General features: G+C 42.3%; 2 protein-coding genes across 2 annotated transcripts; one reads left to right on the forward strand and one right to left on the reverse strand.

Moving 5' to 3' along the window:
• Positions 1-44: 44 nt before the first annotated feature.
• LOC120776205 (serine/threonine-protein kinase Smg1) lies at positions 45-26,453 on the reverse strand. The gene is made up of 10 exons (XM_040106840.1): positions 26,414-26,453; positions 25,871-26,312; positions 23,442-25,812; positions 19,723-23,382; positions 7,276-7,613; positions 6,412-7,204; positions 4,096-4,671; positions 2,980-4,026; positions 1,313-1,778; positions 45-1,253 (listed from the first exon to the last, which is right to left on the reverse strand). The coding sequence occupies exons 1-10, from the start codon at positions 26,451-26,453 to the stop codon at positions 1,048-1,050; spliced, it is 9,939 nt and encodes a 3,312-aa protein (XP_039962774.1). The 3' UTR covers positions 45-1,047.
• On the forward strand, positions 11,081-15,838 carry LOC120776206 (octopamine receptor beta-3R). The gene is made up of 3 exons (XM_040106841.1): positions 11,081-11,778; positions 11,868-12,186; positions 15,288-15,838. Exons 1-3 carry the CDS (start codon positions 11,141-11,143, stop codon positions 15,717-15,719), a joined length of 1,389 nt encoding a protein of 462 aa, XP_039962775.1. The 5' UTR covers positions 11,081-11,140; the 3' UTR covers positions 15,720-15,838.
• Positions 26,454-27,221: the final 768 nt, after the last annotated feature.

Genomic DNA, 27,221 nt, shown 5'->3' on the forward strand with positions numbered 1-27,221 from the left:
CTATTCCAACACTGAGTAATAAAACAAACATGTTTTTGTTGTAATTGTAGATCAAGTTCTATATCGACGAAGCAGTTACATGTATTGTATAGCTTTTTTATTTTTAATATTTCACGGCCAACTTAATATTAGGTCACCAAATAGTTTTCTATAGATGTTGTTGTAAGTCTCTGACCATAGAGACTACATGCTACAGGCATACTGACAAATTAAATTAGAAATTTATAGTGAAATTATAATTGAAAACGAAAAAAATATATGTTTATATATTAAAATTTTATATTTATGTAATCTAGAAATAAAAATTCAGCCCGCAAAGATAACGTGCGCACACAAAAAATATATACCGTACACCTTTCCACGAAACACCCGCACACCACCCCCGCCATATACATATGTATGTCGGCCAACTACTCCCTTCACGTACACATGCACACACACAAAAGCCCCGCACGCCATAAACGCAGCTGGAAAGTGGCGCATGGCAGCAAGGTGAAACGGTTATTTATTGAGCGCACGCACGCTCAAAACAGCGACTGAATTCTAATTTTCAAAACAACCCCCTCCAGCATCCCAACAAACAATCCGTCCAACGTCTAAGCCAGCTATACCGAAAATGTTTTGATCGTATTTTCTTGTTGTTGTTGTTATAATACAGGAGACTAGGTGCAGCTATAGCGTTGTTGGCGCCCATGCTTCCTACTTCCTTATATGGACAAATTTTCCAGCTAATAGCTGCTCACGCAGGTTACCCCTTAGACGTTGCTCGCTGATATTAATGATGATTGTTGTATAAATATATATGCTTATATATATTAAGTATCGTAGGTTGGTATGTAACGGTTGATCATAATGCTGTATCTTCCACCTAGTCGTCTTGGTCGTCCTGCCGCGCTCCATCTTTCCACTGCTTCTCTATACTCCGCTAACTGTTCCTGTCCACTGCATTGACTGTTGCCGTTGCTGTTGCTGTTGCTGCTGCTGCTGCTACTGCTGAATTGAGTTAAGTTAAGGCTTCCCCATATACGAAGCCGTTTCGTTAAGCATTTAAACCCAAGGAGTCCAGCCTTCGTAGAGCACAGCTAGATTATCGGGATTCATTGCCTCGCGTAAGATGTAGTCAACTTGCTCGGCAATGGTACAGCGTCGATTTGAGTCTGGATCGCGACCTTCCAGCTTCATGCGTACACGCTTCCAAACGGACACGGCGTAAGCGTTGCGTTTCTGCTCGCCCGGATTGTTGGCAGTGCCAGCTGAAAGTACAGCCATAAAATATTAAAGTATTCAACTTAAGTCTATAAACAGCACCTACCTTTCTTATCAGCAGCACCGTCATCCACCGCTGACGTGGCTGTGGCTTCGTCTTTGTTTCCCGTGGATTTTTGTGAACCCTCCAAAGCCGCCGCATAGCTGCCTTTGTTGCGCAAAGGCGAATCCGAGATCCTACAACTCGACGACGCACCTTCCCTTTCTTCGCTGCTGAAACGTTGCGCCAACTCCAGTAATCCAGTGTAGTTTTGCTCGTGGCTCGCAAGCAACTCCTGTACTTTGGTCTTCAAGTCCGTGGGCGTGGTGTCGGTGGTGTTACGCGCAATTAATTGCATCTGCAGCTCCGATAATTTATTGTGGAATAAGCGTAGCGCGTGTTGTAGATCTCGCGCATGCGCAACAGAGCCAATTCGATCAACAGCTGATGTGGCGCGTGCATTCCGATCATTCTTAGTGATCGCTTTAAAGATGTGACGCATTTCGCTGCGTATTTGTGGGTCGATCAAGGGCTGTATTGAAGAAATTCATGTTAAATATGTACGGAGGTATTCGGGTCTCACGTTGTACGTTGTGAAAAACTTGTATGACTGAGGAATATCCATTCAGTTCAGGTAGGTATAGGTTATATAAAAGGGTCTAAAAGGAGCGGCGACTCAATAAACTGGTTATATTTGTGATAACCACGGTTGTGACTCACATAACCTCAATAAAAAAAATTTCTGCTAAATTACCTAACTTATAAATATTACCTTTTTATGGAAGGATGTCTGCTCTCGTCTGAAAAATTTCTGGTAAATTACCTAACTTTTAAATAGTACCGTTATATGGAAGGCTGCCTGTTATTTTTATTGATAATTACCAATATCAGTCGGCCATTCTTCAAATGTTTTGAAAATGTTGTCATTGATTTTTTCTAACGTTCTACTATGCCCTGCCTAGGAAGGTCCAAGAAATTAACCGTTTCAACAAGAATATATCAATTTGACGAAGCAATGACAGTGTGCAAGGCCGAGTTCTTCAAGAAACAAGATAAAACATTAACTTTGGCTGCACTGTGGCCATAATGCCCTACAGAAGTAAAAACGGTTTTCATACAAGGAACTTGATTTCGATCAGTCTGTTCGTCTAGCACCTCTTTGCTTTCGTTGTCCGATCTGATCATTATGTTCGGAGGCAGTAGCTCTGCATTTGACAATAATCTGTGATAAACTTCGTGAGAAATTCGGCTCAAGGAAAAACGATTTCCCACAAAAATGATGAAATTTAGAAAAATTGTGCCGAATTAACAGTCCTTGGTCGGATAAAAATCCGGGTCCATTCAGGTTTCTTAGACCCGACGGGGACGGTGATTTTGATCCGTCAGTGATATTCTATACCGGTCCGATATCGGCGTTTCCGGCAAATGAGTAGCTTCTTGGGAGAAAAAAGGACATGTACAAAATTTCAGATCCATATCTCAAAAACAGAGGAACTCTTTCCTTTTCTTCTGGGTGTTACAAACTTCGTGGCAAACTTAATATACGCTGTGCAAGGTATAAAAAGTGGATCTCATTGGACAACTCAACCGTTTGCCAAATGGTGAGTGAATGTTGGAGACTAGGAACGGCTTAATAACTTTGTATCAAATAATAACGTTTTCCTAATGTGGATACTTAATCAATTTTCGCCTCAGCCGTAACAGCGATACTTAAAATAAGTCAAGCTACTCACCAGCATCTGTTGTCCCTGCTCGAAAAGTCCCTCTTTCAGAGCATCTTGCTCATGCTCCAATGTGGCCAGTTTGCGCTGTGAAGCGAACGTCATTTCATCCAGCAAACCGGCAATATTCTCTATCCAACACTGATCCACTTTACCCTCCGGATCCAAGAGCTGCACAATCGATTGCTCAATCGGCGTAATACTTGCGTTACTCTGCTGCACTGAGGCCACAGCGTCCTGCCACTGTTGCAGCACAGCGATAAAAGCATTATCAGCCTGTATGCGATTATCCTTGCTCTGCAGCAATTCGAATTGCAACAAAGCATTGGCATAATCGTATATCTGTGTAGCCGATTGCAACAAGCTGTTGTAGCGCAGCAGCTGTGCCTTTACACATTCCATAAAGTCGGCTTGCACTGACAGCAAACTGCCATTCGATTGCAATGCCCAGTTCAGCTGCTGCGTCACGGCAGCCGTATACTTATCCACATCTTCGTGTATCTTAATCATTGTGTGCTTCCAAGCGCTCAATGACTGACTGCAAGCTTGCACTGATTTCAGCAGTTTTTCCTTCGGAAAACCATACATCAACTGTGTATCTGACTGCTGCAGCGCCGCTTCATTCAACCAAAAGTGTGCGCTGCCAACGAGCGCGCAATGTTCGGCCCATTTGGTATGCAGGAGCACTTGCATTTGATAGTTCTTGCCGCTGAAACCTTGCTGTAAGGCATGCAACAGATTCTGGCATAAACCCTCGGCATTCAACAGTGTAGCAGCCTCCAAGCAACGCAAATTCGGGTATTGAGCGGCGAGCGTGGTCAATCGGCCGTGTAGCATGTGCGCGAAAAGCGATGGCAGGCCGGCGAGTATTGTGTGCTGCATAGTGTTCATGTACTCGTTAATGGATGCTGCAAAGCGACGCACATCGTATATTTGTTGTGTGTTGTTGTGCAGCAATGCTTTGACATTATCGCGTGCCGAACGGAAAATATTGGCGATTACTTCATATTTCAAGGTGCTATCGATCGTTGCTGTGGCGTTGGTAAATAAGCGCGACTCCTGTGTATATAAGAAATGTAAATACATTATAAATATTACAACAACAAATTATTCGAAAATTGGCATTACCACAAATTGCTTGAAATTGGATTCGCCCATTCGCTCCAAAATGATTTCCACAGTGGGTCTCAATAGCTTAACGCGTGTTTCGAAATCATCGAAGAGCGCGTAAATCTCATTGAAAAGCAGCGTCACCTCGGCGCTGCCGTTATGCATGCGTTGCGGTGAATCGGCAGGGTTCGGCGCATGTGTACAAATTTCTGCCAAAGCTGCTTGCGCTTCATCGTCGTTGTCCTGCATGTATAAGCGCACGATACGTTCGGGCAACGTTTGTTCAAAAGCTGTTTTCAAATTATGCAACGATTGCAGCGTTTCGGCGAGTGTGAGTAAATTATCGTAATAATGTTGATCGGCATCTGGGAAGGCTACTTGGCACAATTGTTGCAGCATTTCCAGGAAATTCAACTGCTGATTGAGCAGATAGTAATCTTGTGTATCCAAAGCACACTCTTCGAAGATCAGAAACGAGTCGGTGGCTTTCGACAGCGTTTCAAGCATGCAGGATTGCAGCGCTTGTGTGTGTGTGTCTGGATCTAAGGCGATGAAAGTGTGTATTGTGGCCACAGCGCCATCAAACAAAATCGACTGCAAATATATTTGAAAAAATAAAAATTAATTAATTGAAGAAGAAAAAAAGGCTCATGATAATAAAGCTGAAAGCCACTGAAAGTATGTATTTTTTGTTGTTGTGAACGAAATGTCTCAAATAATTCGATTTAATATTATTGAGTTAACAGCTTCTGACAGAACATATATCTGATTTAATTGATTTACATTGAAAGGTTTGACAACTTTTTTTTCCATTTTCTTATTTTTTTTATTTTTTTTTTTTTTTCTGAACCATCAACATCTCAAGAATATTGTGTTAAAGTTTTAGGTCATTCGGAGAAAAACTAACGAAGTTACAATAACAAATAGGACGATTTTTTCGTCCAAAATCGTCATTTTGGCTTAAAAATGGTACCAAAAATTGAAAAATTAAAAAAAAAACTCGACGTCAATTGAAAGATAGACTACTAAACTAAAGAAAGCATTTTAACTTTTTGGTTTCAGATGATCCAGTGATGCTGTAGGCTGGTCACGCACAACAACTTTTTTTCGAAGTGCCTGCAGAGATCGACGATAAATCCGTTATTCCTCGCTATTTTTCGATAAAACTTTTTTTAAGTATCCTTCAAATGTTGTACTTTCATATAATAATAAGTAAAATAAACCTACAGCAATAATTTTTTCTAAAAAAATTCACGAAAAGAGGTATTTTTTCGACGAAACAAACCGTACCCCCCCTTAACACATACCGACCCAACTCCGGATTATAACGGGATGCCTCTTGATGTCTCCTATCGAACATCTGCATAGTGAGGTCCGCATGCACAGAGTTAAGGAGCATAATGAACTCCTCTCCAAGCAGTTTCTGCTGAGGTCCCTGATGTCATCTGCTTGAAGCGGAACCGCCTCCTAGTAGCATCAAGAGATCCTTCCTCAACTACGTCGACGACATAAGATAATACGCCGACCAGACTTCGGACGCAATTAATTTTAGATATGCACCGACTGCTATTCACCATTGGAACCATAAACACCTTCACCGACTCCCTCTCAGTGAATGGCGTACTCGGAGTCCATCCACCCATTGAAGACGAATAGCTCTAGTTGCCGCGAGAATCGAGAGTGACCCTTGCGCAGCTTCGTTCTGAATAATGTGTCAGGTTAGACTCCTTCTTATACAGAATCGACCCCTACATATCAAACATATGACCAGCATGCATTCAGTCTCCGCATAACTCTAACCACCTCTTTGCATGACCAAATAACCCTACACATCTAACACCCCTCTCCTTATGGTCCGAAACAGCACGTTTCCTGATCCTTCCTTTGGATAGCTTCAATGACAACTGATTTCAACCGTACCACCCTAACGGGGAGTAGATAACCATTACAACAACAACAACCCCGGAGTAAGTCATGAAAACCGTTCAACTTTTAATTTTTCGTTCGCCTTTTTTAATTTTCAAAATTTAAGCTGAGATTCGTAATCAGCGGCCTCAAAAACCCACAAGTAACAGGTTTCAATGTTTAAAAAAGTTTAGAAAGTTGAGTTTGGAACTCAAAATCCACCAGGTTGGAAAATAACCATAACGAGATGATCGTCAAAAACTGAGGTAGTCCCTCGCGAATATGTTTCGCAAAAACCCTTGACTAAATGTCGAACAAAGACAAAATTCGCGCTATGTAAGACTTAAAGTACGCTTACGCAATATATAAATAACTCAGGGATGTAAGCAAAACTCTTAATAATAACAATTTCATATACTCAACACTCACCACTTGATTTGACTGGTCATTCAAATCACTAATGGCGGTAGCCAATTCCATATTCGCTTCAATCCACACTTTCTCCAAACCAGCTGCATACTGCACGGCCTCGGACTTCGCGCCATCCATTTCGACCGGCTCGCTCTCTTGCCACTGCTCAGTTTGCTGCTGCAACTCGCTTACGCTCAGCTCTCCGCTCATCAACTCACGGTAGGCTTTCTCGTATTTGAGCAAATGGTTTTCCAGCAGACGTGAGCGTGGATAAAATTGCATCACGCCAATATATTGTTGCAACAGATCAATGCATTCCAGTGCGCAACGGCACTGCTGATAGAGTGTATTATCCATTTCCTTGCGTGTGAAATCACACTGTGCATACAGTTGCTCCTGGCCGCTCTGTTCGAGCAGGGTGTGCAGCAGTTCGAATTCATTTGTTGCTACATTTTGTTGCAGATCGCACAGTTGCAATTGCAGTGTTGACAATTCGCGTGTGGCAGAGGTGGGTAGCAATTGTTCGAAATATATAGTCAGTATAGCATGGGTGTCCGTCTGATATTTTTGCACATTCTCCTTCATCACATTGAGCGCACTTTCGTCACGCTTACAGCTGTTGTAACGATCGGTGATCGTGTTTAGCGCGTGACTGCCCATCGCTGTGCCGAGTGCTTGCAATTCGCGTATCATTGCCGATTGTTTGGTAATGCGATCGCGTTCTTGCTCTTCCCGACGTATCTCGGCTTGCAGTTCGATTAAGTGATCGAGCGCACCCTCGATCTCTGACAAACGCGTCTGCAGATCGTCTCTGTAGAAGGGGAGAGCGTGTTAAATAAAATGAAGTTTCAGAAATTATCTTTCAGATTGTCTTCCACTCACCTGTATTGTGTCCAAAATGGTTTGAGTTCGTGCAGCCGCACTTCGAGCGACTGCCGTGTGTATTCCCAAGTCGGTTTGCGCTGTGTTGCTTCGTCTGTGGGTCCATTGGGTTTCGTGTTGCCCTCCTTTTGTACGCCGGCCGCCACCGCGTCCAATGCATTCAGACTCAAAGCGGCTGCGTGCGCTGAGGTAGCGCGTGCTACAGTCGTGGTGCCATCGTCACTTACCGTCCAATCAACTAGGGGATCATAAACGAATGCCTCCAGCAGTGTGAGTAATGTTTCACGCTCTTTACGCAATATCTTCAACACATGTTCACAGCCCAGGCGATATGTGCCCTAGAAAAATGTATGCAAATAGAAAATTATTATTGATTTATTTAATTATTATTTTAGGGAAATAAGGTAATTAATAGCGCGTTTGTAATGTAACAACAAAATATACGGTATTGTTGTCATTTATAGTTCAGAATACTTGGAAGCATGTTTTTTATCATATGATAGGCACACGTACCTCTTGGGCTAACCCCCTGCGATGATTGATTAAGCATCAGATAAAAATAAATTGAATAATGCAAATCATTCATTACAACAACTAATCTCTCCAAATTGCTATATTATGATACGTGTTTTATTAGCACTTGTTATTATTGTTTTGGCAATAAGATAAGATACAGGAGAGTTCCCTTTCCCTCAGTTGGCCAGAGCAAAGATTGAGATATCTAACTAAAACTTTTACTTTTTGCTAAGAAATCTTTGTTTGGAGTTTTAATTAACGAATATATATATACAAGGTCTGTCGCAAAAGAAACAGGACTGTTAAAAAAAAAACAACAAAAAATTAATATTTTTCAAAAGTTATATTTTTTTATTGAAAGTAGTAGTGCAGCCTTTAGCCCGGTCAATTAGCATTTCAAATGAGTGTTTAAGGTCATTTTTCGGAATGCTCTTGAGAATATCGGTCGTCGCCTTTTGGATAGCTGAAATGTCCTGAAACCAGTGTCCTTTCATGGGCAAATGAAGTTTTCCAAATAGGTAAAAATCACAGGGTGCCAGATCAGGTGAGTAGGGTGAGTGATTAATGGTTAATATGGAGTTTTTTGTCAAAAAATCAGTGACAAGTGTCGACCGATGACGCATTATCGTGCAACAGGCGCCCGGACCCTGCCGCACGGCACGACAAAACAAAATTTAATATTTGCTCTTTGCATTTTACGACCGATAACTTAAAGCTGCTGTCACTTTTTGATCGATAACATCGATTGTAGTTATCCAATTGTCTTAAATTTTTTAGGAAATGTCAACAAGAGATCATACTTTTTATTTCATAACACCAAGGTAAAGCACAGTATTAATCGTTTGGCCAGGTGGGACGAACTCTCGGTGTACAACACCCTCGGAATCTTAAAAACAAATCAGCATTGTCTTTATTTTTGACTTCTGAAGACAACCGACTTCTGATCGTCACAGAGGTCCTCACGACATTCTTGGAATCGCTTAAACCACTAATGCACATTACTACGGTTCGGATTAAACATCAAAAAGGTTCACTCTAAGCACATTTTTGACCGAAAACCAACTGTAATCAACCTGAGCGTAATATTTTTTTTTAGGGTCGATATGTGACACTGCACACTATGAACTCGCTCCAAAGCGTGGACATGCAACAGTCGGCTGGCAGGATTATGACATCTGTATTTTTGGATTTTGCATGGACTAATTTATTTCGACTACTTTGAAAAAGATAGGGCCATAAACAGTGTCTTACATAGCGTTATTGGACAATTGAAAGACGAAATCGTTGAAAAATGGCCGCATCCGAAGAAAAAAGTGCTGTTTCACCAAGACAATGCACCGCGTCACAAGTCAGTTTAAACGATGGCAAAAGTCCATTACTTTTGCTTTGCATCCGCATCCACAGTATTCTTAAGATGTAGACCCGAGCGACTATTTCCTATTATCAGATCTCAAAAGAACGCTCGCTGGGAAGCAGTTTTCGTCGAATGAAGAGGTGATCGCCGAAACTGCGGCCTATTTTGACGCAAATGACATATCGTATTACAAATAGGGTAATGCAGCAGAAAATTTCTTTCGGCCTCAGGCAAAAGATTTTAGATATAATATTCGACAACCTGTGCTCCTTCACTACTCATAAGACCACAAATATCGCCAAAGTAAAGAAACACAGTCGAAGAAACTTTAGACGTGTCAAAATAATGCACTCTGAATGATTACAGGTCGAATGTTGATGTCTCCTGTTGAATATTTAAACAGCGAGGCACCAGCCCTGCAGTCGTCTGCTTGAAGCAGAGATTCTTAGGAATATCAAGAAGTCTCTTCTCAATTACGTCGAGGACACCAAACTGTACGTAACTTCGGACGCGACAAACTTTAGACACGCAATGTCCACCATTCACTGTGGAATCATCAACACCTTCACCTTCTTCCTCTGAGCAAATGATGTATATGAAGTCAAACCATTGCTGACAAAGAGCTCGAATTGCACCGAGAGTCACCCCTCCCCGTATGGTCCGCACCGTCGAACAGCACGTAGTGGAGAGTGTACACGAATACCGCGGAGAGTCGATTCGGCGCCGTTCACAGCAAGTCAAACTGACATATGGAACGACTGGGCACATTTTACGTCGATATCTCAAATTGAAAGCGTACAAAATACAGTTCCCAAGCGACATCACTTCGTTCCGGCCGGGCTCTTGAGAAGCGCCAAGAAGACCCGACGTTTTAGAGTCAACATTTTTCTTCAGCGATGAGGACTATTTCTGGCTCAATGGATGTGTAAGCAAGCAAAAATGTCGCATTTGGAACAAAGAGCAACCTAAAGGTGTGGTTTGTGGCCTGGTGGAATCATCGGTCTTCAAAAATTATGCCAATGATAACATAACCGTTAATGGCGTCCGTCTTCGCGCCATGATAACCGATGCATGAATTTGAAGCTCGTGATCTCGGCAACATTTGGTTTCAACAAGACAGCACCATTTCCCACACATCGCATCAATCAATGGATTTGAGATTACACTTCGGTAAGCTGATAATTACACGTTTTGGGTCGGTCGATTGGCCACCAAGATCGTGTGATATCACACCGTTAGACCTTTTCCTGTGAAGACCTCTAAAGTCTAAGGTCTATGCGGATAATTCTGCTTCGATTCAGGACTTGAAGCAAAACATCACACATGTCATTCGCCAGTTACCAGTCGAAATGCTCAAACGAGTCATCGAATATTGGACTCAACGGATGGACCATCTGAGACAAACATTCGAAAGAAATAATCTTTAAAAAATAAATGCCAAAGAATGTTCTTCAAATGATAATAAACATTATCCATTTGATTTGAAATATCTGTGTTTTTTCTTTAAAAAAGTAGAGAGCCTCGAAATGGATCACCCTTATATTATTTATACATATGCTTGAAAGTATCGAAATTTTACTTAGTTGAAGTTCTGGAAAGAGTATTCCGCGCTTTATATGTAAAGATTCTCCACTTCCTTTCTGTAATTAAATCGTGGAAAAGGCTTTAACAATTATTTAATGTAGAAAAACAACACTTTCACTTTCATCGAATATACCGAAATTCATTTATCACCGACTGAGCGGGGTACGTAATCGCGAGTATGATGGAGTGGTTGTTTGTGAAAGAGGTGAGATAGACCGGAATATTAGCGGCGTGGGAAAATCAGCAATGCGATTAGGGATTTCGCAACCAACACAGAGCGCAGTCTTCTAACAGTTGCCGAGCAGTTAACACGGAAAATTTTTTAGAGGTGCGGCAGACTATTGTAGGGTCTCTCATACCATTTCTGTTTTTTGTGGTTTTGTTTTTGTGAAAAAAAAAACGCATTTGTGAATGTCAGCGACAACATTTCTAACGCTATTCAAATATTATCACATGCTTGAAACGGTTGATCAGCAAAAATGTGATGTGCGCGAATTAACTTATTTACAACAACAACAGCAAGCAAACACGACAATGGCAAACAGCGAAATGGAATTGCAAATAAGTGCAAATATACCGTTAACATTGTTAGATACCACAACAACAACAAGCACGGCGTTAGCAGTAACAACAACTGCAGAAACAGTGAGCTCCACAGCAGCAACACTGTCTTCTGTAACGCCTGGCCACATCATCATCGACAGCATCGCAGCCTCGACCAAATTCTGGGTCACCTGCAATGTACTGATAATGGTGGGCATACTAGCTGGCAACGCGCTCACCATACTGGCCATAACCACCTGTCGCCGCTTGCGCCGCCTAATCTCCAATATGTTCATTCTATCGCTAGCGGTATCGGATTTTACTGTCGGCGTGGCGCTGCCCTTCCACATCGCCTTCTACATCGGCCTTAATTTCGGCCAATCGGAAAATCTCTGTCGGCTGCGATTTTTTCTCCTCATTTTCTCCTGTTGCGTTTCGATCTTGACTTTGATCACGATCGCTGTGGATCGGTATATAGCAATCGTGTATGCGTTGCACTATCGGCGGTAAGTTTACGATGAGATTCCGACGAGAGCCGTTTATATATAGTTTGCACAAAACCTGACACGACTTTTTCACACAAAATTTTTCACAGTTTTATGACGCGTCGCGTCTCATTACTCATAATCGGCTTGAATTGGACCGTTGGCGCCACGGTGGCCACTGTGCCGATATTTTGCAACCGATTTAAAACAGCGACCGAATGCGAATTCAATCAGGTTCTGCCCACTTGGTATATGGCGGGCATCATAACGCCCGCCTTTGTCATCATTTGGTCGCTGATGCTCTTGATTTATTGGCGTATAATGCGTGAGGCCGCCAAGCAGTGTGAACAGTCGCGTTGCAAGCGTGAAGTGCAGAGTTGGGGCAGCAAAAAGCAGTCGCGGCGTATGCCAGATTGGAAATCGATGCAGGTGAGCGTATAGTATGTAGAAATTGTTGAGCGCATATTGTCATTAGAATTGTTTTCGGCGATAAGCAAACCAAAGTGTGGCATAAGGTACACGATATAATCATGTTTGCGTATGCACACCTATAGACAGTGAAATAGGTACACGTGCTTAAAAAATGATATTCAGTATACGAAGAGGATGTACCACTCCTAAGACAAGCAGGTGTATGTATCGTACCAAAAATGGTCACAGTACTAAGAAAGACAACAAGACATAAGACAAGCACATTCGGTTTATAGCCCAAAACGACCCGGATTTATGCGTTTCCAATGTCCAAAACTTGAGCTACTTGGAAAAACAAATATTTCCCAAACTATTTTCAATTCTTCAAAAACTCTTTGGACCTTTATGCTTAAGCCAAAGCTAAAGAACAATATTCCTATCAGCACCGCCTGTAGATTGTCCAAAAACCTTAATATTTAATATGGTGTGGTCTTTAAGAACTTTCCACTTCCTACTAACTAGACTAACTAGATGTTCCGCCATTGAAGGGCAAAAAAAATCAGCAGTTTTTTTCAGCTACTGCTGTATTCACCTTGACAAAATCTTGTAGAACTAGCACTTGGCGTCCATTGGAGCCAGTTTCTAGGTCCAAGAGAAGTAGTCATCATTTAGGATGCCAGCGCTTGGTAGACTCTGCGGCCTCACTATCGATACCTCCTCTAGTGCATCATACCGTGGAGACTCCAGATGCCTAACCATAACCTCTACTTGTATTATGTTCTAGAAGCCTGTAACCTCATTTAGCATTTGGTTTTAAGAAATATACGGTATAGTAAAAAGAACACCATTATTTGATCATATTGAAGGTTTTAATAAGTCTAGATAGATTGATCAAACAGGCACCATTTGTGCGATAACTTGTTACAACCTTAAAGGTAATTTCATAATGTCACTCGAACGGAAATCCTCGTCCCTATTGGCAAAAAAAAACTGAAGCATTCGATTTCACAAGCTTCTTTTAAGACGAAGTTTTACTAATAAAACCATTCACTATTGAGAGAACAGGTAGTAATCACTTGGTGCCAAGTCGGGACTAATATGCAGAATAGCCGCTTAAGCCAAAGTTAAAGAACAAGCTCCTAAAGCTTCTGCTGAGACACTATCGATGTATGTGGCCTGGAGTTGTCCTGATGAAACACTATACCTCTTCTATTGGCCGCTGGGCGATTGCTTCCTTCAGACGGCGCATCTGTTGACAGTACGTGTTCGAATTAAAAGTTTGTAGGTATGGGAGCAAGCTCATAACAATTGATTTCCTGCCAATGTTGTTGTTGTTGTAACGGGTACCAAATCCCGTTAGGATGGTTAGGATTAGATAAGTTGTCGGCGATATCAGCCAGCGGTAGGGCCAGGAAACGTGCTGTTTCGACGGGGTCGGGCCCGTGGGAGAAGGGTGTCAGAGGAGAAGGGCGTCAGAGGAGTAGGGTTAGCAGGGCATGCAAAGAGATTGCTCGTGTCATCCCTGCTAATCTCACCAACCGGTTAGTTTTCTTTGGACGTCGTCGTAAGTAACTCACTTTTCATCAGCAGCTTTAACCGCAGCAAAAACGGATCGATGTTGTTGCCATTCAGCAGTGGTTCGCAGATTGAACTTCGATCCATTAGGTTTTTTTTGAGTTTCTCTTGGCTAGCGTTCATCTTTGAAGCGCGCTCAGACATTACTGAGCCAAGCAATCACAAAACAAACTAAAACTTTTTTCAGGACAAAAACCTATATTTGCAATGTCATAAAGCGTAACGCAATTGCACTTTTAAAACGAAAAATACAGATTACAAAAGCCATCTATTGGAAAAGAAATGGAATATTTTCCATGTTTAAACTACTTTGTCAATCTGAAAGAGATCCATAGCTTTTGTCAAGTCTAGTATAAGTACCAAGGCATAACTCCATGGCGCTCGGTAGAAGGGTTAAAATACACAAATCAAGAAATCCGAGTAGAAAGCACATGGCCTCTTTTGCGGTAAGCATAAGCTTCGATGTTTTTAGCATACTGAGACTGAACTTTGAAGAAGGGTAAGCATAATAAAATACAGGTCGGTCAGAATATGATATTACACGCCTTGAAACTAGCTAATCTAATACAAAGGACTACTTTTTTGGACCCATCATAAAGAAACATGACTTTGGAGACATATAATCTATTCAAAAACGCTACTAAAAACAACACCGTCTATTTGAAGTTAAAAAAATGAAGTGTTTTTCGACTAAATTCTGATATTTAGAAAACCACATGAAAATTGTGCACTGCTATAGCGCATGAATAGCTAAATATATCCTCACTTTCAACATTGTTTACGAAATTAATATCAAAACAAACAAAATAATGCGTGTAAATTATATTAAAAAAATCACTGATTGTCATGCAGATGTAAGAGTGAACTTATTTCAGTGTCAATAGGCGTACAACATTGCATTAACATTGCTTGTGCGCCTGTAAATAGGCAACATGCGCTTATCGCACTCATAAAACAAGCTGAAATGGCGCTTTTTTATCAATGGCCTCTATAAATACTCGTAAAAATACTTCGGTCGACGATGTCAACAACATTATGCAGCATAAAACAAATCGCTGTCCAATAAATATATACATAAACATCAAGCTGTCATAAAAAGTAACGCCACACACAAAACATCATTATAATGACAATGTACAAGCAGCTATTTAGACAAGTATTAAGCGGTTGTCGTACGCCTCACCCCTTTGCCTTTGCCTTCTTCATATAGTTATGGGCAAAAAATAGTAAGACTTTGTTCATAATTTTCAAAATTGTATGTCGAAAAAAAAATATTTTGACGATTGGGTTTTCACGAGAAATTTAAATTAAAAGTCTTACAATTTTTTGCCCACAGTGTATTATTATGCTATACATATGTGACCTGGTCTACAAAAAGGGGGCTTAGGTGTCAAAAAAAAAGGAGAACAATTAATGAGATAACGAGAAACTGACGATTATTTTTAACAGCTTTTCCCAGAAAACTAGTTTTCGCACGTTAGCCCCCTTTTCGTAGACCAGGTCACATATATTAACATCAAGTTATATTCACTATTCATTCACAGGTTGTGATTTTCATTATGGGCTGCTTCTCCATTTGCTGGCTCACCTATTTCATTGTCGTTTGCATGGAGCTATTCAGTACCTACAATATATCCCTGATGCTCTACAAGATAGCCTTCTCCTTGGCCATGTTCAATTCAGCACTGAATCCGGTGATCTATTGCTGGAAGAATACAACGTTTCGACGCGCCTATTGGCGTTTGTTGCGTTGTAAAAATCCGAATCGCAGCAAACCGAATAGTATGGATTTGATCGTGTGTAGCGCGGACTCAGTACACAGCTCTCCGCGTCGGCATAGTACACTAACTATATCCGTTATACCAATACCCGTGGGTGAGCCAGTCAAACATAACGACGCAATTGGATTTAGTGGGCTAAACAATGAAGCAGTGGAGGAAGGAAGAGTGAAAGTGAAGGAGTGCAGATTTGACTGAGGCGAAGCGCCAATATAGGGTAGTAGTTACGTTTAATAAAAACAAAAAAAAAACTGTAAAATGGAAAAATTACCAACAACTATAAAAATAACTAATAGAACTATCTGATAAACAAGTGAAGTGAAGCAAAATTATATTCTACTTATCTTCAGAACTAAGGTATTGTGAAAAACCAATTGTATTAAAGCAAAAATCTTTATAATAAATAAATTAAAAAAAAAAACACACAACACTCCGGAGTTTATTAAATATATCAAAAATCAAGAAAAGATTTAATTTCGGTTTTACCGAAGCCATAATAACCGTCACAAACATAAAAGACTTCATACAAAAACTTGATTTTGATCGGTCAGTTTGCATGGCATCTTTATGCTATAGTGGTCCGATCTGAACGATTTCTTCGGAAATCGTACCGGTGCTTCGGATATTAATCTATGCTATAAGATATCTTGTCAAGTACAAAAGTTTTCTATATAAAGACTTCATGAATTTGATCGTTCAGAAGATTTTTTCTGGATAGATAAAGATAGATAAATGTTATGAGGTAATGCACCGCGACCTAGGGTCTATTGTGCCCTCTACGATATCACATGTCTTCCCAGAGTGCCAGCAGCCTGAATAGCTCTAGGAGTTTGCCGGGCGCTACTGAGGTAATGTGATCCCTGCTGATATAGATGGAATCTAGGGCCTTAAGCCCTTTTCTACAGATTGCTGTGCATTTCTGGATATTACAAACTTCGTGGCAAACTTAATATACCATCTCAGGGTATAAAGAAAAGCAAACAACTGATTTCAGAAAGTCCCGCAGAGAATTTTCAAAATTCCTAAACCTTAAAAAGTGATTGTATGAGCCGAACTCAAGCTTATACGGGATTTGCAGGGGAGGCCCAGATCGTCCAGAAGCTGGCAATCATGCTGAATCGTTGGAAAAGTCCGTAAAATTATTGGTATAGATACAAAAAGTATTTTCATGGATGAATCGAAGCTAGAAGGGAAGGTTTGAAGGAGACTCCTCTGTAAGGAGCTCTCTCTCAAGCTTAGCTTTTGGTTACAGAACCACTGTAGTGCTTTTCAGGCAAAAATGGCTGCTATTAAGATGGCGGTTGACGTACTGCTACGAAGTGCAAAAGAAGTGAGCATACACTAGAAATAGCATCAAGCTACTTCCTTATCAAAGTCGTTTTGACGCTTGATCAAAGCGAAATCCCTGCCAATTGTAAAGCCAGCTCATCGGCCAGACGGATCACCCATGCGCCGCTCACATCGGAATTGGAACGAGTTGGATTTCTATTGGCTACTGAACTACTTGCCATTAGAAATGTTAATCTTGCCGCAATCGTAGGGGTTCTTACTGGACATTGTCTAATAGGCATTCATGCTGTAAGACTAAAAATTCAGTCGGACGCAATTTGGCAAAGTTGTATGGAGGAAAGTGAGGTTTTTTCACCTCCACTATTCAGCTTCTGCAAGACTGTGAATAAAATCTGATATCTTTGACGAACCAGGAGACTGAGGCAAAACTGAAATTGGCCGCTTCAACAAATTTGATTTGAACGGCTCAAAGCGCTTTGTCGATTTTAAATGGTCTTATAATCTGTTCTATAGAAGCTTTATCTACCACAACGGGCAGACGTTCAGCTGTTCAAGTGAGATCTCTGTTAGGATCGACCTCTTTACTTAAACGTAACCTAATTTAATTTTCTTCACATATCCACAATTTTTAATACTAATTTAGGCGCTCGAGGCACTCTAAAGTTGTCAACTGAACGTTACATAATATCATTCACGAATATTTGGGTATGAGAAAACTCTGTGCAAAGTGGGTGCTGCGGGTTGATGATTCGGAGCAATGTTTGGAGATATTGAAATGTAATAAACCGGAGTTTTCGCATGGATATCTGACAATCGGCTAGCAAGGTTATGGTGTCTGTATTTTGGGATGTCCATCGAATAAATTTTATTGACTACCTTGAAAAAAGAAGAACCACCAACAGCAACTACTTATTACATAGAGTTATTGGGCCGTTTAAAAGACGATGGCGCTGAAATCCATGGATTGGTTTTCGAATTGCTTCCACATCCACCGTATTCTTCAAATCTAGACCCCAGCGACTACTTCTTGTCCTCGGATCTCCAAAGAAAGACCGCTGGGAAGAAATTTTCGTCGAATGAAGAGGTGGTCCTCGAAATTGAGACATATTTTGTAGCAAAGGACAAACCGCATTACAACAAGTAAGGAAGGGCTAAGTTCGGGTGTCACCGAACATTTTATACTCTCGCATGATAAAGTGATAATCGAGATTTCATAATACGTCATTTACATATTTTTCAAATACCGTATTTGTGTAAAGTTTTATTCCGCTATCATCATTGGTTCCTAATGTACATATATATTATACAGAGAAGGCATCAGATGGAATTCAAAATAGCGTTATATTGGAAGAAGGCGTGGTTGTGAACCGATTATACATACGTACACGTCATCAGGGTGTTAAGAAAATATTATATACCAAATTTCATTGAAATCGGTGTAGTAGTTCCTGAGATATGGTTTTTGGTCCGTAAGTGGGCGACGCCACGCCCATTTTCACTTTTTAAAAAAAGTCTGGGTGCAGCTTTTTTCTGCCATTTCTTCCGTAAAATTTAGTGTTTCTGACGTTTTTTGATAGTCGGTTAACGCACTTTTAGTGATTTTCAACATAACCTTTGTATGGGAGGTGGGCGTGGTTATGAACTGTATATGGAAATGCTATAGTAGTTTCCGAGATTTGTACAAAAAAACTTAGTAGGGGGCGGGGCCACGCCCATTTTTCCGAAAAAAACTACGTCCAAATATGCCCCTCCCTAATACGATCCTTTGTGCCAAATTTCACTTTAATATCTTTATTTATGGCTTAGTTATGACACTTTATAGGTTTTCGGTTTCCGCCATTTTGTGGGCGTGGCAGAGGGCCGATTTTGCCCATCTTCGAACTTAACCTTCTTATGGAGCCAAGAAATACGTGTACCACGTTTCGTCATATCTCAATTTTTACTCAAGTTACAGCTTGCACAGACAGACGGACGGACGGACAGACAGACATCCGGATTTCAATTCTACTCGTCACCCTGATCACTTTGGTATATATAACCCTATATCTGACTCTTTTAGTTTTAGGACTTACAAACAACCGTTATGTGAACAAAACTATAATACTCTCCTTAGCAACTTTGTTGCGAGAGTATAAAAATCAGTGTATCAGGGAATTAATATGTTGAATTAAAAAAACGAATTTTGTCATTACAGTTGTATATGTGCAGTGCTACCAATCACATTTATTAGTACAAATATAAAAATATAAGTTAAAGTTTGATTAGAAATACGAAAAGACTTTTCCGACAACCCAATATATTGGTCAGTCTGTGAGATATCTTCTTAAAATTTGTAGAAACATGTTCTCGAGAATACCTGCCGCTATCAGGTATTTTCTTCTATTGAAATTGCGCTTCACGATCACTTTAGGCTGTTTTAAGTATTATCTTTGAACTTCTAAATGACAGTAGAAGCAATAGGGGACCCTGGGTGAACGAACACTTTCTGTTAACAATATTCGGAGTATTTCCTCAATTATCGTCAACGGTTTCTAAATAAAAATAAGCTCTCCGAAAATTGTAATAAATCGTTCCGATTAAGTTGTATTATACTAACAAAGAGTTGAAGGTCCTCAGTGTAAATAGCAGTAATTTAAGGACTTTTTCAAGAAAAGTACTAAGAGTGACTGAGTTTCAGACAAATAAGCTGCTATGTAAATATTTTTATCTATATATCATACTGCCGCTAAACGGGAGATGCTGACTAGATTTACGTTTCAAAAACTTTGGTTTTGAGAAAACGTTTGATTTCAATTTGTCGACTAAATCATAGCAAAATCCTCATGAATCAGTTAAGAATTATAATATTTTATATATATAAAAAAAAAATCTTTCAAAAATATAGTATATGCAATCAATATTTTAGACTCACCTCAATACCGGTTATACCCAAGGCTTCCTCCAAATTGGGTGTCATGCGGAAGGGCACCTTCTCGGGCACACGCAGTGTTTTACCCTTCTCGAAGCACACATTATAATCGATATGCACGATTTCGCCCGAAGTCAAATTGATCAGTACATTGTCCAAGTGGCGATCGCCCAGCCCGATCACATAGCCGATAACGGACATTACCGACATGGAGAGCGAGTAATTGCGCACCGAGGCGCGCCAATCGGCCGCCGTATTCGCGAAGCACCACAACTCTTTGGCGAGCAAATCACGCGGCGTCTCCTTGATTAATTCCTCCAGCACGCGCCGCAATGTGGCAAGTGGCCACTGTTTACGTAGATCGGTGATTTTCATGCCTTGCTCCGCCAACAACGGTGTCAATTTGCTGTAGAACAGCTCTGATGGACGCGTGGCAGCTGGTGGGACTTCTGCTGATTGCACGCCAGTTTGCTGTGTATTTTGACGTTCCTTTTGTTGTTGTTTTAAGGCAGCATCACGCTGTTGCCACTTCTTATAGATGGCAAAGAGCGGCGTCACACCGTCAACCCAACTGATCAGACCGGATTGTGAGCCCAGCGGTATGACGGAGTAGTGGTGTGCTTTGAAGGCGCGTGCGCGCTGCAACGAGTCCACGCCCATATTGGCGCGCGCCATCATAGAATTTGAGATCGAAAGGAATTGCATTATACGCTCGTCCAAATGCAGATCTTCCAAGCCCTTAAAAAGATAGGTGTACTTGCGTCCGTCGCTGCCGTAAAATGCCAACTTTTTCGGTTTCGTTTTGGTTGGCAAAATATGAACCGCGCTGTCCACCGACTTTATGTAGACCGGTTCCTTGGCGTAGGTGTCGACGCCCGGCATGGATATGGCCGTATTGCGCATATTCTCCAACACCGGACTGAGATCGGCGATTTTAAGTGTGGACGCGTAGCCGCGCAGCGAGCGCTGCTGGAAAACACCATACAACTGCTTAATGCGCATCCAGCCGTCGAACGGTTTGGCCGGATTGAAGGGCTGATTCAGCTCATTTATCGTGCTGGCGATGAGCGCGCTGTAGCGCTCTTGGAAGTTACGTTCGTAATTGGTGTCAGCTGATTTTGAGGTAACCGCGGAAATGCGCTGCATATCAAAGACCACGTGATTCATCAAAGTCGCGTACTTTGCGATTATTTTCTCTGACGCTGTACCGCCGGCCTTCTTCAATTCCGCTTCCAGCGCATTGAACAGTGCCGCATATTCACTGTACAATTGTGAGAGCGAGTGCACCCAGTATTCCTCCCATAATAGTGTGACGCGCTTCAATTCCTTCACCAGCAGCTGCACATGCGCAACAGTGTCTGGCGCTTGCTGTGACAGCGTTTGCAGCAACGAACGGAAACAATTCGACAGCTGCGTGCTAGACTTTTGCTCTTTGTTGTTGCTGGCGTTGGCGTCCTTTAGCGTAGTGCCAAGGAACGGTGGCGTAGACTCTTTCGATTCCTGATGCGCGCCCACCACGGCAGGGAATATAATCAAATGCGGACGATCCTCCGCCAAACGGCAGAGTAGATCCGCGACGCTCTTACGCACATATGGCTCATGATGATTGAGTCGACTGAAGAGCTGCGGTATGATGACCTTCCAGGGACGCAGTGGTGTGGTGCGCAAACCCTCCTCCAGCACATCCTGCAGGCCCGCGGCATATTTGACAATCAAGCGCAGCAAGCGCAACGTAACGGTGACGGGCGTACAATCGCTCAGCGTGTTCTTCGCCTCTAATTGCGACGCGCCGATGGATAGATAATTGAAATAAGCTTTCGTTGCCATTTCATAGTACACATAGACGCTACGATGTGCCTGCCGCCATATCTTTATGATGCTCGCTATTTGCTCCGACGGCCTATCGGCTAAGATGTCGACGCGTCGCAACGCCTGCTCGATCAGTTCGCTGGAACTGAGTTCACTTTTTTCGATATCTTCCTCTGCATCGATATTGCTCAACTGCTGACCATTCAGCACGCTCACCACCTGGTTGATGGCCTCATCGCTGACGCTGCCGCCCAGCAATTCGCGTATCGCTTGCATATCGCGTTGCGGCAGACCGCTTTTCATTTCCGTCGTATTCTTAGCTTCCATCAGACGTTTGCCCCAGCGATAGCACCAATTGCCGTAGGCGAACCAGGCATCACTCGAATTGCTCGACTGACAGATGCTGGCGTTGATGAGCTTGCCGATGGCTTTCTCCGCCGGCGGTATGAGCGTACTAACCGCGTCGTCGGCGCTCTCTTTCACCAAATGCACCGTCACATCGGGCAGATGTTGCAGCAACTCTTGCATTTCCGTCAAAGCCAAGGCGGCGTTCACATTGTTATTGGGCACCGGTGGGCCGCTCGCGTTGTGACCAGTTGTAGCGCCCGTGACGCGCGGCGACAACCAATCGGCTAATGTGAGTAGCATGTCGGCGCTGCTCGGTGGATATGTGGCATGCGGCTGTTCTTGCACTTGCTGTATTATTTGTGTACAGTAGGCAGCGCCCAGGCTGATGGCATTCATTTGATTCGCCGAATTGACGTAGGAACATTTCGCTAACTCGCTAAAACCGCGCACCAAATCCGCATCATGTACGCTCACGGTGTACTCATTCTCACGCAACATGCGCGCCACCTCCGAGAGCGATTCATCAAAGCCTTTCAGACGGAAAAAGCGCTGCAACATAGCGCGACAAAAGGTGCCGTTGCCTTCGCGACGCGCGCTATTCGATACGTCCAAGTACAGCGCATAATGACGCGCAGCATCAGCCGACGCGCCCAAGCGCTGCTCGAACAAGAGCGTCCACATTAAGGATTTCAGTAGAAATGTTGATTTCTCTGTATCGTTCGTATTGCGCATATCATGCATGCGTTCGGCATACATGCTCTGCGCACAGGCTAACTTTTGCGCCACATGATTGAGTATGAGCATATCGGTGAGCGCGTTGCGATGCTCACCCACGCGCATGCGAATGTGATAGGGCAACTCTTGCACACCGCTGCGTATACACGTCTGCACGTCTTCGCTAAGCGGCGGCGTCGACATGGCATCCCATTTAAATGCATGCGCCACGCAAGCGTCTTGTAGTTGCTGCGTAATGTGGTAGTAGGAAAATGTTTCGGGCGCCGGCGCGGTTGTTTCACTGTCCGCACTGGTGTTTGGCGACCAACTGGTCAAATCCATGATAGCGTTCTGCAGCGCGACACTACGACTGGCCTCACTCTCATAATCATCCACGAGCGCCTCGGCTAATTCGTAGTGTAAGTCGTCTGGCTTTTCGCCGTTTTTATAACGCGCATGTACGCGACGACAACGCGCCCACTGACTGGTGTAGTACAAGCAGTAAATCAGCTGGTCAACAACAAATTCTTTGCTGCGCGCATCCAAAGTCGACTCGTGTTCGGCGAGAAACGCTTCATAGCTATCGGCGGCTTGTTCTTTATGACCGGCAGCTTGCTCGGCAGCATACAAAATCCAGACGCAGCGCTTAGCGGCTTTTGAATGCTTCGTTTTCAGCCATATGTAGAGACCTTGCAGCGTGCAAGACTCGTCGGCGCAGAGTAATGCCCACACTAGCATGACTACAGTATGATCCAACTGCACGTCGCTCAGTTTATCCATGCGCAGTATGACCTACAAGAAAAAATCTCCTGTCAGAAAAAACATTGTAAAAGTTTCAGCATTCCACTTACCTCCGCATTGCGTATGACCAGTTCGGGCATCATGCTGTGCATGGCAATCAGATTGACGCTCGGTCGTATGCGATTCAGCCACTCATTGCAAGTGTGCGCGTTGATGCGGAAGAATGTTTTGACGGGCTTCTCAAGCGCCGGTATGGCGAAAGCGGTACCTTCAGCCGCATTATAGATATGCTTTTCCAAACTATCGATAAAGCCGAGCAGTAGGCGTGTATTACGTTGTAGTGACATCAAATGCGGCAGCGTCACTTTGCGCGCCGTGCAAACATTTGCCAAACCACTCTTTGTAGACAATATACGTGCATACTTTGAGATGACGGCCTCTATGGCGAGGAAAGTCTCCTGCGGTTTACCAATCGTAGTGCGTAACTTATTGCGTACACACTGGCGCGCCGCTTCGTACTCTAACCAAAGCGCTAGAGCGCTACAACTACGTCGGGCTGCCGACTCGTAGGACGCGCAGTTCTCACGTGAACGCGCCACCCAACACTTGGCAAAAACCTCAGCGGCGTATTGACAGAGCGGTTCGTATTCACCGCAGGTGGTGTCGCTTTCGAGGCGCTCCAGAAACGGTTTGAAGTACTTGTTGCGCAACGGCGCATTGTATGCGGTGGAGCGATACCACTGCATTAGGTCGTTGAGTTCCGATTTGCGCACGCCAATGTCACTGCTTATAACATCAGACGTTAGACAGATGGTGAGCGGCAACTTTCCAAGTATGCTGGTAAACGCGCTACGTACGCAGGTATCGTTCGCGTCCAGCATAATTACTGCCGCTTGGCGGAAATATGCCAATACTTCGGCATTGACTGTCGCATAGTCGAGCACGATTTCCATGCATTTGGCGCATTTGATTGAGGACGCGAACACGGCTTGACTTATGGCCTTGCAAATGGTGATGAAGTTGGCGTGTTGTTGCAGCACAGCGGCATTTTCACGGCACTCGGTGAGTATGCAGCTCACCCAGTCGAGCAACAAATTCAGATTAGTCACGTTTAAATCATTCGCAGCGCTCAAAATGCCAGCGAGAAATTGTAAAATCAAACTGAAATTCTCCGAAGTGGGCGAGTTGTTTTCGTCCAACGCGTGTTTCGGCGCAAAAAGTGGTTCCCGAAGCAAACGCGATGTCGGCCGAAAATTGTGATTCTTCTGGCAGTGCACGACAAGCACACTGAGCAACGCGTTATGCAATGTTGGATGGCGTAGCCACAAGTGCGTCGCACCCGCCTTGCAGTTCGTAATTAATAGTTCCAAAATCGAAGGATATAGCGCGTACATGCTGATGATGGACGATGTTTGTGTGGCCAAGGCCGACAAAGCGGTCAGATAAAAATTAAGTGTTGCCTCAGCGCGCAACACCTTACTGATTTGACCAGTAGCGGTATCGTCGTCAAATGCTTCCAGCGTCGCTATTGCGTTATACATGTCGGCGGTCACATGGCGATAGGTCTCCTGCAGTAATGGCACATTTTTTATCATTAAAATTTCGTGGTACACCTTCAGAAAGAGGCGACGCAGCTTGTCGTTATTGGTGAATTTGATAGTGGCCAGCGGATTGTGTGTGGTTTCAAACACCAAAGTGACGGTGGATAGTGGCAGTTGTGTGCGCAGCTGCCGAAACACGCAAAGTATCAGGTAAAGTAAGCTTTGCTTAGGTGCATCACTAAATAAATTCAGTTGTTTCATTTGTAGCGCTATTAACTCTTCTATATTCACCATATTAATAATATCGTAACTGTTCGTGTAGAGTAGACAGAAAAAGTCATTAATATTCATTATGGTATCTTCACTTGCTAATGTCATTGTTAGAGTTTGTTCAGCTGTTTTGGATATTGTCATTGCCGCTTCATTCACAATACTATGTCCCACAATCATGCCAACAAATTCGACGCGATTCGCTAAGGTTTTCAAAATTGAGTTGAATGCACCAATAAAGCAACCGATACGCAGTTCTACTTTGTTTTGTTGATTTTTTGCGTCTACCTCGCCACTTAGCGAGTCTGTTGGTGATGGGGCATGCGAAATTTCATCACCCAATGCCACGATATCCTCTAAAAATTGTCCCAATAGCCGAAATGTGAAATCCAATTCTTTCAGAAAGTATGGCGCAAATTGTTGCAATGCAACGGAACAGTGTAATTTAAGGTTAGCCGGCTGTTCGACCTCTAAATGCCAACCGACAATAATGTCGACAATATCCATGAAATGTACTTCGAAAGCACGCTTGTAATGCTTTGAAAACTCTGTAATCGTCTCACTGACGGCTATAAAGATTTCGGCTATTTCAGCATTTTCCAAGTAGTCTTTTAGTACTGCCAAAAAGCGTTCGCTGTACACACTTAAATCCAAATTAACTGCATCGCAACTGTGGCACAAAATAATGCATCACAACTAAAGTAATAGAATATTTCAAAGAAATTTACCTGAATGTGGTTTTCAACGCAAGCATCACATATTTTCGTATCGATTTACACGATTGGTACGCTTTAATCACATAATTTTTGTAGACTGGGAAATCATTGCGATTAATATAGCCCATCAGTCCCATTATTGTGCTTGCTTTTTCTAAACACTCTTCCGGACATTGTTTCAGCACGGTAATCATATTTTCCATTAGTAAATCGAAGCTACGGCATATGTATGTCGCATTTGGTTGCGCCCGCACACCTATTTCCAACTTGTTGCAAAGTTCCAATGCAGCTGTCGCATTGTTTTCTGATTGCAGACGCCGCAATATTTTCGATATTTTCATGTCTTCCCCGTACATATGTGAAACAATAAGTGAGGGCATCTTTGCTGTAGGCATCTTTTCGCCCAATGGCAAATGATTATGTTGGGGCTGTGTCCGCACGTTGTTGACCGAACCTGAACGGCGCACGATTTGTAGAAGAGACGGGTGGGCAGGAGGTTACAATAAGAATACAGCACATGTACACAAAACAAAAGGAGTGAAATATTTTAATTACCTCCCAATCGAACATCCTGCATTCTACGCTCATCACTCATCCGTTTAAATACTTATTTTTTATGAAATTTACAGTTACTAATATAATAGCTCCAATTTATTTCGCAGAAAATCACACCAATGTAAAAGACGGTTCAAGATAAGGCCACGAAAACAACAAATGCGAAACTTCGAGTGTTGTTGCCACATGTGACGGAATTCAATGTGTGAAAAAATATATATTTTTTTCACAAAATTTGTGCATAACCCACTTTTAAAGTAAAAATTATCGAAAAATCTTTGGTAAAAACTAATTTTTAATTAATGTTAGTATTTATGAATGCTTGCTGAGGTCCTATGTGTATATTAAAAAAGTATGGTAAAGTGCTACCATATGTTTTACTGGAAGCCATTTTTAAGCGCGAACACCACAGCTGTCAATTTGTGAATTCTTGGAAATAAATTTGAATTTCTTATAATCGATACATTAAGACGATAAGAATATTTATCGATTTTAAAAACGATATGCCTTTGTAAATATATTAATTTATATTGGAAACTAAAATATTTTGGTAATATATAATTTGTTGCAGAATACATTTTTCATATCTAGTGGTAATTTGAAAGATTATCAGTAAAATAATTACTTTGCTTGGAAAAATTATCGAAAAATAGTTGTCAAAGACACGAACCACAGGGTGTGCTGGAATTACGGCGGCTTAGAAATATAATAATTTTGAATTTGAATGTTGATAATAACAAAGAAAAACATGTATTTAATCACATATGTAATATATGAATATGAGTAGATGTATGTTTTTGTTTATGTT

This window comes from Bactrocera tryoni, chromosome 4, assembly GCF_016617805.1.
Source record: "Bactrocera tryoni isolate S06 chromosome 4, CSIRO_BtryS06_freeze2, whole genome shotgun sequence".
NCBI lineage: Eukaryota > Metazoa > Arthropoda > Insecta > Diptera > Tephritidae > Bactrocera > Bactrocera tryoni.